Raw genomic sequence first — 15878 nt, forward strand, 5'->3', positions numbered from 1 at the left:
GTAAATACTAATTTTATTCGAATTTATGTTTAATCACCAATAGCCAATATATTAAAAACTGATAAAAATAATGACTTTCAATTAGGGCTGAACGATTTTAGGAAAAGATCTAATTGCGATTTTTTTTGGCAGATATTGCGATTTCAATTTGATTCACGATTTCCTTCAAATCAAGCTTTCAGTGCAATATTCACATTGTACAGTAACATTAAAACATTAAATGCTATTACTCTAATGCAAGGATGAAAACTAAAGTTAAAAATTGCTTCCAAATGTATTTATTAACAAGAAACATGCACGGCTGATGGCTGCAGTTACCCTAACGGCCGCAACGGCCGTCGTGTCACTATTGAGTCTTATTTCTTGATCCTGCCCCAAGTTCCCAAGTTGGCAAAAGATGCTGTAATTGTAGTCTGTTTGCTACAGTGGGCCTGAGTATCATTTTCACCGGACTTTTTCGTTATGCACTCGTCATGCAAATGCCTGTGGTGATTTTTCAATTGCCGGTATAAATTGGTTGTGTTTCCGCTGGATGTTGCAACTTTAGTGCGACAGGTTTTGCACAGTACCTGGTGCACGTCTGCAGGCTCAAACCCGAAATACTCCCAAATGACCAACGTGCTGTTTTTCTTGGGGATTAAATCCCCTAACTCCGCTTCTGGTCCAGCTGGAGCCATTTCAGATAACGTTAAGGAGCAGGTTAATACTGATTGGTTAGCGTGACCTGTCCACGAGTAGGATGCCGCTTCTGATCGGTGAGCTTGGCAGGATGGTAGGGAGACGGCATGTATGTGTAAAATAGTTGACACAACAGATCCTGGGTCAGTCAGGAGCGCTGCAAAAACCGCAGCTTTGGCGATCACATGATCGCGTTGTCTGAAATCGCAATTTCGATCAGAAAACGATCAATCGTTCAGCCCTACTTTCAATATATATATGTATATATATATATCCGATCCCTGATCGGCTCATAACGTCCGAGTCCGGATCGAGTCTGCAATCACGTGATCGGCCCCGATTTCCGATCACGTGATCGGATCGGGACAACTCTAATTGTAGGTCCCAGTGCTGGCCATAGATCCTTAAACAGTTTTGCCGGAAGGGGGTCCAGGATGCAGGTAGTTGGCTTTGAGGATGAGACAATTTTAGACAATATCTCAAGGGAGATATTTTCAAATTTGTTAAGAGCTGAGGCTAACTGAGAATCAGCAGAAGGCTGTTTTATAATCAACTTTGACGAGGAAGCCAGAGATGATGAATTAATTTTGGCTCTAATATCATCAATTTTATTGCAAAAGAAATCTAAGAAATCATTTGCATTAAAGGATGTACAGCTCACAGACTGTGGTTTCTGAGTAAGTTTAGCCACAGTGTCGAAGAGAAATCTAGGATTGTGTTTATTATTGTTTATTAGGCCAGAGAAATATGCTGTTCTAGTAGCATTAAGAGCACGCTTGTAATTAAGTACACTATCACGCCATGCAAGATGAAAAACGACTAATTTAGATTTTCGCCATGCACGTTCCATTTTCCTGCAGGCCTGCTTGAGATCTCGGGTTTCATCAGTAAACCAGGAAGAAGATTTCTTTGGTCGTCTTGTCTTGTTAGAGACCGGTGCCACAGAATCGAGGAGAGAAACGAGTACTGAGTTAACTTCATTGGTGAATTTTTCCACAGGCTGTCACAATCGCAAAAGGGGCCAGGACCCGAGGCAATTTATCACTAAGTGTCGCTATGATTGCCGGGCTGATATGAAGAGAGGTAGAAACATTTGTGTCATTGATACAGGGACAGGCTAATGACGCTTCAAATGTAATAAGTCAGTGGTCTGACACAGCAGAGGAGACGGAAGCAACATTCAGGGCTGACACATCTAATCCATGGGAAAGGATCAAATCCAGAGTGTTACCATTGGAATGAGTAGGTTCATGAACGAGCTGAGTAAAGCTAGAAATATCGAGCAGACCCAAAAAAGCTTTACTTAGAGGGTCAGAAGGCTTATTTAAGTGGATATTGAAATCCCCAATAATTAGGATCTTATCTGAATGAGTTACAAGATCTGCAATAAATTCACCGAATTCTTCTAGGAATTGGGAGTAAGGCCCTGGAGGTCTGTAGATTACCACCAGGTGAAAACCTGCTCCCTGGACAAGGCCGTTACTACTTGATGGAGATGGTTTTAACCCTCTAGGCGCCAAAGTCGCATTATTGCGACAGGCAACATTGCTGAATAAAACAGCCCATATCTTTAAATCTACTGCCTTGTGCTGTTACTGCTTGCTACCACTAGATGGCCACTAGATTCAGCTTCAATCCTGACGTCATTTGTGGGTGTGTTTCTATGCAAAATATCTGAGAAAAAAAAGTTTGAAACCCGACACCAGCTGTCAGAGCGGCAGCGGCTGAGCGGCAGATTGGGAGAGGAGAGAGCATAGCGATTTTTGTAATAAAAAACAAAATGCCCAGAGGACTTTACAGTGCGGATGAGGTGCTTGCACAGATCTTTGCTGATCGCGATTCAGAAGGGGACGATTTGCCCTCTGATGATGAGCGCTCGTCAGAGACGAGTGACTCTGACGATGCTGCAGCTGCACACACTGTCACACAAGCAACACACACTGATCACGGCGAGAGTTTACTCCTATCAGATTCCTGTTAATTTACTCTGAGGATGAGAGGATGAAAAAAATCTATGAAAAAATGAAATGAAATGAAAAAAAATCTACTGTGTAAATATGTTCAGAATTCCGTTTTACTGAATTTTACCTGGTGATATACGAATCAGATTAGTAAATTTACTCCAATCAAACTCCTGTTCCTTTATTTTGAGGATGAGATGACAATATAAATATTTTTTTTTTCTGTGTAAATATGTTCAAAAATCAGTTTTACTGAAAGTTACGTAATCCAATATAGCTGCCACCTGGTGACGTCACAATATGCAAATTAGATGAGTAAATTTACTCCCATCACAAAATTTAGGTGATTATGAATATTTTTCTCATTTACACTATGGATTTATCTCTCACCACTTCCAAGCTACAGCCTTTTGAAATCTTAAAATCCAAACGGAATATTTTCCTAAATAAACTCTGGCGCCTAGAGGGTTAACACCAGAGCCTCAAAAGAAGTAAATTTAATTTCCTGGTTGGAGCTTAAACTGAAAATAGATTTGTAGATTAGAGCAACGCCTCCCCCTTGTTTAGAGGCCCGAGCAACATGGGTGTAGTTATAATCAGGAGGGGAGGCTTCATTTAATGGCAGAAAAGTATTAGGTTTCAGCCATGTTTCACATAAGCCAATCATATCCAGCTTATGATCAGTAATCAAATCATTAATCAGTAAGGCTTTGGTTGACAGTGATCTAATATTAATAAAGCCAACTTTGAGGGTTTTGTGCTCATTTGAGCTGCAGTTTTCAGTGATAGGCCTTTTAGTGGAGCTCATGGTAGATAATTTAGGAATTGGAACAAGGTACCTTTTAGTAGTTAGATTTGGCTGCCTATGCAGGTAGGGATGACGGGATGCCATTGTGATTAGCTTTGGTATTTTATTATGCAAGACTGTGTAAGGTGCTTGCTGAGACATTTCCCTACTGTCAGAGGTGGAGATCAAGATTAAGTTATCGCGGTTTACATATTTAGAGCATGATTCAATGAGAGAGTGGCGAGGGAAGGTGACAGTCTCAATGTTGCAAACTAGGGTATCAGTCTGGTACTCTGCACTATGTCCCTGACTAACCATGTTAACTAGGCCAGTAGACTCCACACCAGCATTGACTGTATCACTAGCAGGCTCTCTAGTCACCTGCGACCTGCCGAGTGCTACATCCCTGATGTCAAACCTGCTTTAAACACCTGTCTATATTGCTAGACAAAACAGCAGCGCCGACTCCAGTAGGATGAAGGCCGCCTGCTCTCAGCAGGTGGGGGCGACCCCAGAAAGAGGGCCAGTTATCTACGAACCTGTATCCCTGCTCCCTACAGTGACGCGCCAGCCAGCGGTTCATAGCTGTAAGCCTACTGTACGTCTCATCATTACCCCGCTGGGGTAAGGGACCAGAGACAATTAGTCGATGCCGACACATCTTTCTAGCAGCCTGAAAAGTCCTAGCTAGGCTATCTTTTGTGATCTCAGACTGTTTCTGACGAATATTGTTGGCGCCAGCATGAATTACAATGTTGCTGTAGCTTGTGGTGCTGTGTGCCTGAGTTCCCTGTTTCTCCCTGCGTGATGCCAGCACCCTAAGATTAGCCTCTATGTCGGAAGCTCTGGCCCCAGGTAAACAGTAAACAGTGGCTGACGTCGCTAACTTAACGTTGCGGGTAATAGAGTCTCCTATTACTAGCGTGTGGAGTTTAGGGCTGGGCTAGTGAGGACAGAAAACTGGTTAGCAGTCGGGAGGGGCGACTGCTGACCAGACCACACAACCGGTGGCTTGCTCCTGCGCCTTCCACGCCGCGACCGAGCAGGGACAAACTCCACAGCAGCTGCCGACGAGACTGAGCTAGTGCTAAGGCTAGCAGGCCTGCTATCAGGCCCGGGGCAAACACTATCTGCAGTGCCCGTGTTTCTAACTGAGAGAAGCTGCTCTAGCTCATGGACATGTCTCTCTAAGAGAGACACCCTATCTGCAACTGCAGAACAGTCAGCACAAGCCATCGTAACACTTGTTTATCGAGGCTGTGTTGACTGTGGTGAAAGGCAAAAAGCAGTGAGCTTGGCGGTTACATGCTGCCATTCCGACAGACCGCCATTCTGACATTGTACTAGTCAGACATGTCACCATTCCGACATACCACTATTCCGACATGCAAACGTCCCGCCATTCCGACAAAGTTTCGTCCTGGCATTCCGACAAGGCTAACCCTAACCCGCAACCCGTAACCCTAACCCTAACCCTTTTAAAAGATTTGTCGGAATGGCAACACGTTTAAAAAAGAAATAAATACCACCATTCTGACCTTAGGAGGCAAAAAATGTCGGAATGATGGGACGTTTAATTAAAGGTTTAAGTGTTGCCATTCCGACAATTAGGCGGTATGTCAGAATGGCGGTTGCCTCCCGAGCTAGGCTAAGTTGAGGAAGCTAACCGAGCAGTGACAGACTACCCAGTAACAGAAAAGCGGTTCGACAAAGTACGTACAAGTTATAAAGTCTAACGTTAGCTGCAATACAAAACCAGTGTGACTATGAAATACTCAGAAATCGAAGAAAAACAGCTAAGATGGATAGAGAAAGAGAGAGACACAGTAAACAACAGCTTTCGATCTCACGGAAGTCCCGGTATGCGTCACAGGCAGCGTCACACACACACGGTGAAAACGTTACCAGCCAACACTGTCACAACAGCACCTCTATTTGTTGATCAGAATGTACATTATAGGTTTTACAGAGTGTATTTTAGTTACAGTATAAAACGGTAAAGTAAGGCAACTGTTTTATTGTATTGTATTATGTTAAAGATTTTGCTGTTTTATATTCATGTTTTTTATGTCTTTTATTGAAACAGCAGCAATTCTGTGACTACATAATAAGGTCAGTATTATTTACATTCTCAGTTATGTGTGTGCTAGAGTTAACTGAACTTGATTGAAGCCATGTGTGTGCGTGTGTGTGTCTCTGTGTGTGTGTGTTTGAGGGCCTTGTTAACACACATGTTCATCAGGGCACTGTTTGTAATAATAGTGCTTTTTATCATTTTTGCCTTGTCTGTAGAGCAGCTCTCAGTGTTTCCCTGTGTTGATTGGAAAGCCTCCCCTGCAGTAAGCCCCGGGGCTGTATCCACAAAACCTTGTTAAAGCCTCTACAGAGACCCAGCTAGGGAAATATTAGCCTCTAAAAAATAGACTAATGCCAGTATCTATCACTCAGCCATAGAAGAACAGCCACACTGTTGTTACACACACAGCTAGTTTCTTTCTTTGTAATATTTCTGTGATTTGACACTAAAGATATTAGTTTTGTTGAGTTAAAATTTTGAGATGACCTTGATACTGTCGGAAATATACACAGGTGACAAATTAAAGAATAAAACCTGAATAAATAAGTTGAGAACACATCACAAATGCAGTTGATTTTATCCTGGTGCATTGCATTTAGCAATTAATATCCAGCCAGGCTCTGTGGCATGTATAAAAATGTTGAGCAGGCCCAGTTGACTCTGATTTTCCATCAAGATGGCAAGAGGAAAAGATTTAAGTGACTTTGAAAAAAGAGTTTATCATTGGGACACTGAAAGCAGATCAGATCAGTCATAGTATTAAAATGATGTGAATCATCAACATGCATGATCATATGCATAACAAATTGCAGTAGAGATTACAGCAATTTGCACATTTTCACTTTCGTATAATAATTTGACATGTTAACGTTAATGTATACATATGAACATACACACTCTTCAACATGTATATATTACTTCCACTTTCACTTTGATGAAAGTGGTCAAAACTGAGTCTCGCAAAAAGACCTGGCCGGATGTGTCCAACTTTAGTACACAAGCATACGGTGTGTGAGCAGGGAAACAGTTCCGCTAAATCATAATCTAACTCATAAAGTTAATTCTATGTAGCAACGTATGTTTTTATATGACTCTGAAAGAAACTCTTTTCACTTCGGCTGATGTTAAATATCAACAGCCCTTCTGTGAACAAAATTAAAACACCTAAAGTGAGATACATAACAATACTGTTTGACATTCATCAGTCAGTGAGTCGTGCAGTTTTTCATAATGTGTATTTGTTCAATCAGAGTCCTGCTTTGTGAGACATGACGCTGACTAAAATAAGTTTATTTACATTTTAAAGAACTAACGAAAAGACAAACGTAGTCTTTAACTGTTTCCATCTGTTGGAGGTGACATATTCATTTAGCTGCTGCAGAGCAGAACCAAGTAGTGAGAGCCTCTGCTGAAGGCACAATGTTCACACAAATGTGCAAATGATTAATCTTAAATTTTGACAGATATTCAGCTGAACATATGCATGAGGCAGTGTTACAACATCCATCCCAGAAAACACAGTTTGAACACCTGGCCCAACCTGTGAGTCAGCCCTCCACCTCTCACAATGAGAATGAGGAACAGCCAGAGTCAAGTAAACTATATGATAGTGTTGATGCGTACCTCTTTTTGAAGAACTTGTCTTTGTTTTATTTGAAGCTTCAGACTAGCCTTCTTTTAGCAGCATCAGTAATTCGGACTATCATTGAAGAGGTCTCTAGAAGTTCAAGATGTTCAATCTCATCTCTTTTTAAAACATAAAGAGAAAGTGTCCATGCTTGAGGTGCCTGACATGACTACAAATTAAATTGAGAAGCTCGCAAAGATGAAACATTTAAAAAGGGCAACATCTTACATACAGATCAGTGTCGCAAGTCAGTGTTTTCAACAGCTTGAATTATGTTGAATGTCTGCCTTTGTATTGAGGTACAAATGACTCAGGAAAAGAGTGCTTTGCACAGTTTCTACCAAGGAAACTCTAACTTCTCTCTTTGAATCTGAATCTGCTTCCAAAGAACAGTACGAAAAGACCCATTCTTGCCTCACCAGCCATGATGTGTTTGAGGATGTGTGGGATGGAGAAAATACTACTGACAATATCTTACTTTATACTGACACATCATCGTTATCCTCGATTCTTTATCAAGATGTTTTTGAGGTCATCAATCTGCTAGGATCAGGCTGAAAAAGCACAAGGTTCTGGCAGTGTGTGTGAGGCTTCAGGACATTAAGCCCTACAACAGATCAAATATTGAGCACATGCAGCTTGTTCTTCTCTGTAGAGAACAATACTTCATTTTTTTGGACAGAAAATGGTTTTTAGTCCCCTGATAACAACTTATCCCCTGATAAGATTTTTAATCTTGACTCTCATGGTATTGATGGCTTTGTGGAAAATTTCAGCATCAGTTACTTTTTTGTAGGTTTTGGGAGTTCATTGTCCTCTGGTTCAAAGATAATTAAACAGTCATATCAGCAGCATGTACATGAACTAAGAGCAAGAGACACAGATATAAAGTTTGGCTCCATATTCGACCAACTACATTACTTTCATGCCAACCTGGGCTTCTGCAATGTCTTGGACGTGACCTCTTAGAGGGCATTGTTTCTGTTGACTTGACATTGTGCATTAACCACTTGGTAAACCAGAAAAAAAATGTAGATTTGAATTTGAAGATTTGACGTATAAGCCAGTTTACCAACCTTGGACATGAAGCAGATGACAAACCTCCTGAGTTCAGCCCTGGTAGTGAGAAGTTGTCATGCCACACAGAACTGGTGCCTGTTAAGAGTAATGCTGCTAGGGGACAGGATCAAGAATCACGGTGAAAATTTTCCCAGCCACTGGTAGTCTCCCCCTCCTGGGTTTGTTTAAAATGTTTTCATCCTTTACCTGCTGCAGCCCTACAGTAATGAACACATTAATGCATCAATAGTTATAATTTGAGAATATACTATACGGATATTATTCTGAATAAATGAAGACCGTGTGGTGTCTGCTGTTAGATGCAGCATACTTATACCGTGTGTTTATTTACCGTATTTACGCACATAAAATCAGTCAATGAAGAACTTTCTCTTCTAACTGAAATGTCTTCTCCCATGGCACCCCAATGGCAGAACGTGTGACCCAGGTACAGAGACCCTGCAGAGGCCCTGAGACTCTGATCATGGACCGAGCATATTTAAAGATTATCTACCTTATCATGGGGTCATCAATATTATGCTTCAGCTTTTTGTTTTTCAACAGTACTGCATGGAAATGAAAGTAATATGGCTGGGGAATTAATGATTTAACAACACCTTATAGAATAAGAGCGGAAAAAAGTTGTTTTTTTCTTGTTTGTTATTGTAGTTATAAATGTAATTTCTCATGATGTTAGATTACCGTTAGACCACGGTGTCAGATGCGTGCAGAAATCCGAGAGCAAACTTTGTTTTGCCACAGTGAAAATGTTGTTTCTGTGATTAAACACATATTGAAGCAGAATATTTTGTTAGGTAAAAACATGTTGTGGATTTTGGAAATGATTACATCGATATTTTTTCCATACATTTCAGCTTTTGTAATTTTGAACACTATGAAGTTACTTCACATCAAGTCTGCAGATAGGTAGTAGCCTACCTAAATCTGTCTGTTTTTTTGTCTTTGTTTTGTTTTGCGTAGGATTGCTTCTGACTCATGTCATCCGAACATTTCTAATCATTTCGAGGCACTTGAAAACTCCAAAAGTCAAAATATATTGGAAAAAGGTCAATGTAATAATTTCAAAAATCCACAACATGTTTTTACCTAATGAAATATTCTGCTTCAATCCATATTTATTTGTGTTTAGCCTTTAAAAAATAATGTTTTCCCTGTGGCAAAAAAACATTTCCGCACGCACCTGATGGCGTGGTCTAGCAGTAATCTAACAGTATGATAAATTACATTTAATAACTACATTAACAAACAAGAAAATGGCTCTTATACTCTCGGTACTCCCGGTACCACTGCAGATAAAGTTAGCCGCTCAGACGAGTGCCGCACACGCAGTTTTTTCTTCCTGTGAAATCATACAGGGATAAATTAGGTATAGAGACCAAAATGTATTTTGCACCAAGCTGTAAACATATTTATTTCTGCTGTAAAGTTGGGCTTTTTAGAGCCAGCCTCAATTGGCCATCTGAAAAACTGCAGGTTTTGGTACTTCCACATTTGCCACAGTTTTCAAAAAATAGCAAGGATCCAAATGCAAAGGCATGCAGGTTGAAAACAAAAAACAAGCTTTAATAAGCAAATTCTTGAATCCAAAAAGCAAGCAACAAAACCAACAAAAACAGGCAGGGGTGAATCAACAAAAAAGAGAGAAATATAAAAACAAACAAACAAATGAAGTACAAATCACAGAAGCACTGGGAATATAGGCAGGAACACAAGGAATACAAGAGACACAGGACTGACGTGGAGAAACAGAACAGACAAACTGACAAAGGGAGATGGGAAGGCAAGGACTATTTGAACACAGGTGAGCATGGAAAAAGGATGAAAAAACAAATAGAGGGGGAAATCACACGTACTAAATACATAGGAGGCTAATCAGGACAATCACAAGGGAGGAAAAACAAGACAGAGGGTAGGAGGTACGGCAACATGACACATATTCACATGGATCACATAAGGATGAACCTTACAAAATAAAACAGGAAACAACTAACTCAAAAACTCAAACCATGACAGCATTGAGTCAGCTTGATGTGCACCAGCAATTACTGCCAATCAGTATGCCAATTTAAGTGTCCTCATTGAGCAATACATCCAATCCAGAGTGGAACTGTTTCAATAACATCCCCTTAAGCCAAAGCACCATTATCTCTGTCACTATCCTTAAATTAAGCATACTTTCTTCAAACATTGTGCCAGAAAATTGCATACAAACCTTTAAAAACCTCAACCAGAGCGACACCAGCTCCTTCAAGCATACTTAGACAGTGTTTTCCCTCCTGTCAACCAGGATGAAAAATGAAGTGAATTCTATGTTAGTGACTATAATGACAGCATTAAGGTAGCAAAAGCACCATTTAACTTCACACATGAAACTACTGATTTGTTCACCTACTGAAGGTACGTGTCCACAGTGGCATAATTTGACCCCTCCCAACGTTGCATGTCTGACCAAAACAGGCTACACCCTCCAACAACCCAGAAAACACTCACTAGCTGCAACTGATTGGACTAACGGCACTCATGGGCATTTCAAACCAGACCAACATGGCGGCTAATTTTGAAACTCTCATATATTACAAAAACAGCTCAGCAAAGTTGTTCAGCGAAATTGCCAGAATCAACCTAATTCAAACCCATCTCTCAAAACCAAACATGGCGACACCAGAATGTATTAGACAACTCTGTACGTGACAATAAATGGAAACGCGAAAACAACAAATCCTGTGGAGGGGTAGTGGGGTACAGGCTGAATGGCACAACAGTGATTATACAGTTATGGTCAAACTTTTACATACCTTGTAAAGAACGTGTATATCATGACAGTCTTGCGTTCCAATAATTTCTACAGCTCTCATTTTTCTGTGATGGAATGAGTGGATCATACATACTACTTTGTCACAAAAAACATTCATGAAATTTGTCTCAATAATGAATTTATTATAGGTCTTCTGAAAATGTGACCAAATCTGCTGGCTCAAAAATATACATACAACTTGAACGATCTATTTTGATGATTATAGAAAGTTGGTGAATCTGAATTTAGAGTTGTAGCCTCTTAATTTCTTCTGAGTGATTATGATTGATAACAGCTGGTGACCCGGCAGTGATAAACTAATTTACATACCACAAACACTCACACATGTATACGTAAATATATAAATAAGTACATATACACACACATATATATTAGGGGTGGAACGGTTCAAAAAAGTCACGGTTCGGTGTGTATCACGGTATGAGGTCTACGGTTTACGGTTTTGTACGTTTTTTTTTTTTTTTTTTTTTAACTTTTTATCTTGGGCCCATAATACACACCATTACACCAGTGGAACACTGTAATAATCACTGAAAAGATTTTACTACCACAGTACTACACAACTATGAAATTACAGTGCCTTGCCCTTTAGTAATATCCTTGGTCCTTGCCATTCTGGTAACAGCCAATTTATAACAGGGGTAAAGTCTCAAGTTAATTGCCATTTACCTTAACTAACCATATTTTAGGATACAGCAAAAGGGTATAAAATTATAGTTATAATGTAATAATAATGCAGAGGTTCAATTGCCTCTAAGCACACTCTTTTATTTCAGAAACTTAGTATTTTGATAGACCAAGAAGGAAGACATGGATGATTTCAACATGTTTTACATTTATTACTCAAAAAAGTGTCAGGAATGTTTGCTGCATCTGGTGGCATCTACAGGAACAGACGAAGTCTTTTGAACAGAAGAACACACAATTGCCTGAGAACATGAGGCTGTAAACATAATGAGCCCACCATCCAACCAGCTCAACAGAAAACAAAATCAACAACTCTAATCCCTGAGAGAGAATATGTGTATTGTTTCACTTGAAATTAAAGTGCAGTGCTTTGAAACATATGGCTTAAAAAAGAAACATATGGATTAAAAACAATAAAAAATCTAAACATAAAGTGCCACTCTTATATTTAAAAAAAATCTCAACTTAAATTGCCACTCTTATATTAAAACAATACAAAAAATACAGAAAGGTTCAATTAAATATTGCAATAAACCTTAACACTGCACTGTTAATAACAGCCCTCCCCCTTTCACTTAATTCTCATATTTTTTTGCAAGAAAATCAGTTTGTCTACATTTTCTGGCAAGAGACGAGACCTACTTGCCGTGACAATGTCCCCTGCTGTAGAAAAAACCCGCTCACTTGGCACAGATGTGCCTGGGACAGCCAGGTCACGTTGTGCCAACTTCGCCACATGGGGATACTTGTGTGCATTGCTCCTCCACCATGCGAGGGGATCTTCATCTACAGAGATGCAGCCAGCTTGCTTGTAGGATGTGACCCCCTCATTTATGACATCTGACAAAGGTTTTGCACTTGTTGTTGCCTCTGTTGTAAAAAAGTCTGCAAAAACTGTTGCCATGGCCGATTTTTTGGAGGGAGGAGAGGTCTCTGGCGGGCCGGATTCTGCTCCTGAGGATGAAGTGCTTGCCTGGGCCTCAATGGCTTGTTGAGCCTAACAAGAATCAGACGATAGACATTTGGGAAATGTTAATGGCATGAAGCAGGTGACAGTAACAGTTACAGTAACTCCCACAGGGCAGTGGGAATATACATCTATTATATATCTATTATAATAGCAAAAAAAAGATTAAATGCAGTTTATAAATGATGAATAACATTTAAGCTAGGCCTATTTTATATGTACAGAACATCAGAATAGCCTACCTGCTTTTCGAGGTTCACAAGTTCTATTGTGAGGTCACCCCAGATTTTGTCAACACAGGCTTCATCTAGATGAGGCAGGGACTTGAACCTTGGGTCTAGTGCTGTGGCTCTGTGTAGATAGTCCTGAAGGCTAGGATCACTGTATCTGCTTTGGATATCCTTGCTGATGGCTGCCTTGGCGTCTTTGATGGCAGAACTGTCATCTGCACTTTGTTGTGCCATTGCTTTCAGCACCATGCGCTGCAGTGGCATGATCATTGAGACGGAGGGGGATGTTTCTGTACTCATGAGGGTGGTGACATTCTTCAGCGGTTTAAGCACTTCTATGAGGCCTTCTGCCAGCTTTGTCTCACCGTCATTCAACAGGATAATGTCCTTGTTTTTTTTTTTCATGTCTTTGTCAGTCACGGCGGAATATATGGCCGCCTGTTGCTCCACATAGCGCTCCAACATGTCGTATGTCGAGTTCCAGCGAGTTTGCACGTCGTGAATTAACTTGTGATCTGGCAATGTCAGCAAGTCCTGTTTCGTTTTCAAGACGAATGCGGCAGTAGTGCTACGGTGGAAAAAAGTAACCACCTTTCTGACTCTCGCCAACAGTCGTGCGATTTGGGCATTGGATATTGCGCTTTTGGCTGCCAGGTTGACGGTGTGCGCAAAGCAGGAAATCTGTGGCCCAAGTCCCTCCGTCAAACCTACGGCATTCACAATGTTTTTGGCATTGTCCGTTGTAACAGGAATACTGCCGCTGCCCCTCTCCAACTTCCACTCCTCCACCACCTCTCTCAGCTTTTGGGACAGAAATTCGCTGGTATGGCTCTCGTATATCGGGCGCGTTTGTAACACGCAGCTTCTTAACTCCCACTGGGGCGTAATGTGATGGGCTGTCACTGTCAGGTAACTTTCCGTGGACCTGGAAGTCCATCCATCCGTCGTCAGCGCTACCTGGCATGCCTCCGATAGCTCTTTAACTATGTCCTGTCTTGTGTCTTCATATAAGTTTGGAATGACATTCGTGCCAAAGTATCTCCGAGTGGGTATGACATATCGCGGCTCCAACACCTTCACCATGTTTCTGAAGCCTTCACCTTCCATCACGCTATAGGGCTGCATGTCCTTCGCAATGAATAAACCAATGGCTTTTGAAATTGATTTGGCCTTGGCGGTGTCCGCAGCCAGAGGTTGTTTAAATGCCGCGCTGATGGTAAAGGGCTTTTTGGCAGGCGCTCCTCTCCTCCCCTCCACTAACACACTTGGGTGATATCTGCGCAAATGGCTGGCCATGTTCGAAGTGTTTCCATCAGCGTACGGAACATGCATTCTGCAATGCTTGCATATCGTGGCCGTTCGATCCACGCTTTTTTTGCCAGCATCATCATAAGTGACGCGGAATCCGAAATGGTCCCACACACCTGACTTAAATGACGATGGTGCATCCTCTATGTCCGGCCTAGGCGGCCCGCCTTCCTCACTTCCACTTGCCATGTTTGTACACGCCGCTCCTCCTTGCTTTGGTTGATAACCACGTGGTAACATACGGGCTACAATGCGCACGTCGAACGTCTGGTCACCAAAAAAACTTAAACCATGGACACCGTACGGTCTACACATGCCCCGTGCCGTGAGAAGCAAACCGTACGGTTCGGTTTGCCCACATAAACCGTACCATGCCTAATATATATATATATGTATATACACACAGTATATACACCGATCAGCCACAACATTAAAACCACTGACAGGTGACGTGAATAAGGAAGGAAGGAAGGAAGGAAGGAAGAAAACTTTATTTATCCCCAAAGGGCAATTCAGTTTCTACAGTGGTTGACACCGTCATAAAAAACATTCATACGACATAAATCATACATACATAGACATATTATAATAAATGAAACAGAACACTATTTCATTGCCCAAATTCCCGGCTCAGTTCTCTGCATTTAGCAGCCGAATAGATGAAGGAACAAATGACTTGGAATACCGACAGGTCTTCCCAAGAGGCTGCTTATATCACCGTCCTGATGGCATCAGCGCAAATTCTTTATGAAGAGCGTGTTCCTGGTTAATAATGCCTTTTGCCTTTTTACGGACACATCTCTCCCAGAGAGAGTTTAGATCTGTCATTTGTATACCTATAATTTTAGAGCAGACATTTACAATTTTATTTAGACAGTTCCTGTCCTTCACTGTCAGGCTGTTAAACCAGCAGATGAAGGAAAAAGTAAGGAGGCTCTCAATGTAGGACAGATACACAGAACACAGAATGGGTTTTGAGACGCCAAAGGAGCTGATCCTCCGCAACAAGTGGATTCTCTGTTGGGACCGTCTGACTACTGACTCAGTATTGTAGTCAAACTTAAGCTGGGAGTCAAACACGGTGCCCAGGTATTTATAAGAGTTCACAATCTCAACATCCTCATCATGAATCCTACTGACTGTGGTGTTTGCCTTGTTTTTCCTAAAATCTATGACGAGTTCCTTCATTTTAGAGACGTTTAGGTCCAGGAAGCTATCGTCACACCACTTGACAAAGTCAGGGAGTGCCTGTCCGTGGTCTGACTCTGTGCCCTGAAGGAGTGAGAGCAAAGCTGTATCGTCTGAAAATTTAACAAAGTAACTGTCCTCTTTAAGAGACCTACAGCTGTCGGTGTATAAAATAAAAAGCAATGGAGAAAGAACACACCCTTGTGGAGAACCTGTGTTCGAGACCAGGGTTTTAGACAAGACACCATTGACTAAAACCTGCTGTGTCCTGTCCGTTAGGAAGTTTAAAAACAACATAAGAAGCTGATCAGGCAAATTAAAATAAGAGGCTAACCTCTCAATTAAAATGTGAGGTTGCATTTTATTAAAAGCTGAAGAAAAATCGGCAAATAAGAGTCTGATGTGGGATTTGGGTTTCTCTAGGTGTTTGTAAATATTATCAAGAATAAAAAGTTTGGCATCATCCACTCATT

General features: G+C 41.1%; 1 protein-coding gene across 1 annotated transcript; it reads right to left on the reverse strand.

The window, feature by feature from the left end:
• Window positions 1–3838: 3838 nt before the first annotated feature.
• On the reverse strand, window positions 3839–14532 carry LOC141003493 (E3 SUMO-protein ligase ZBED1-like). Its single transcript, XM_073474886.1, is given in 4 exon segments — window positions 3839–4360; window positions 4363–4637; window positions 12397–12709; window positions 12922–14532. Coding segments are annotated over 4 exon segments (2721 nt in total).
• Window positions 14533–15878: the final 1346 nt, after the last annotated feature.

Source organism: Pagrus major, chromosome 1 (assembly GCF_040436345.1).
Source record: "Pagrus major chromosome 1, Pma_NU_1.0".
Classification (NCBI taxonomy): Eukaryota; Metazoa; Chordata; class Actinopteri; order Spariformes; family Sparidae; genus Pagrus; species Pagrus major.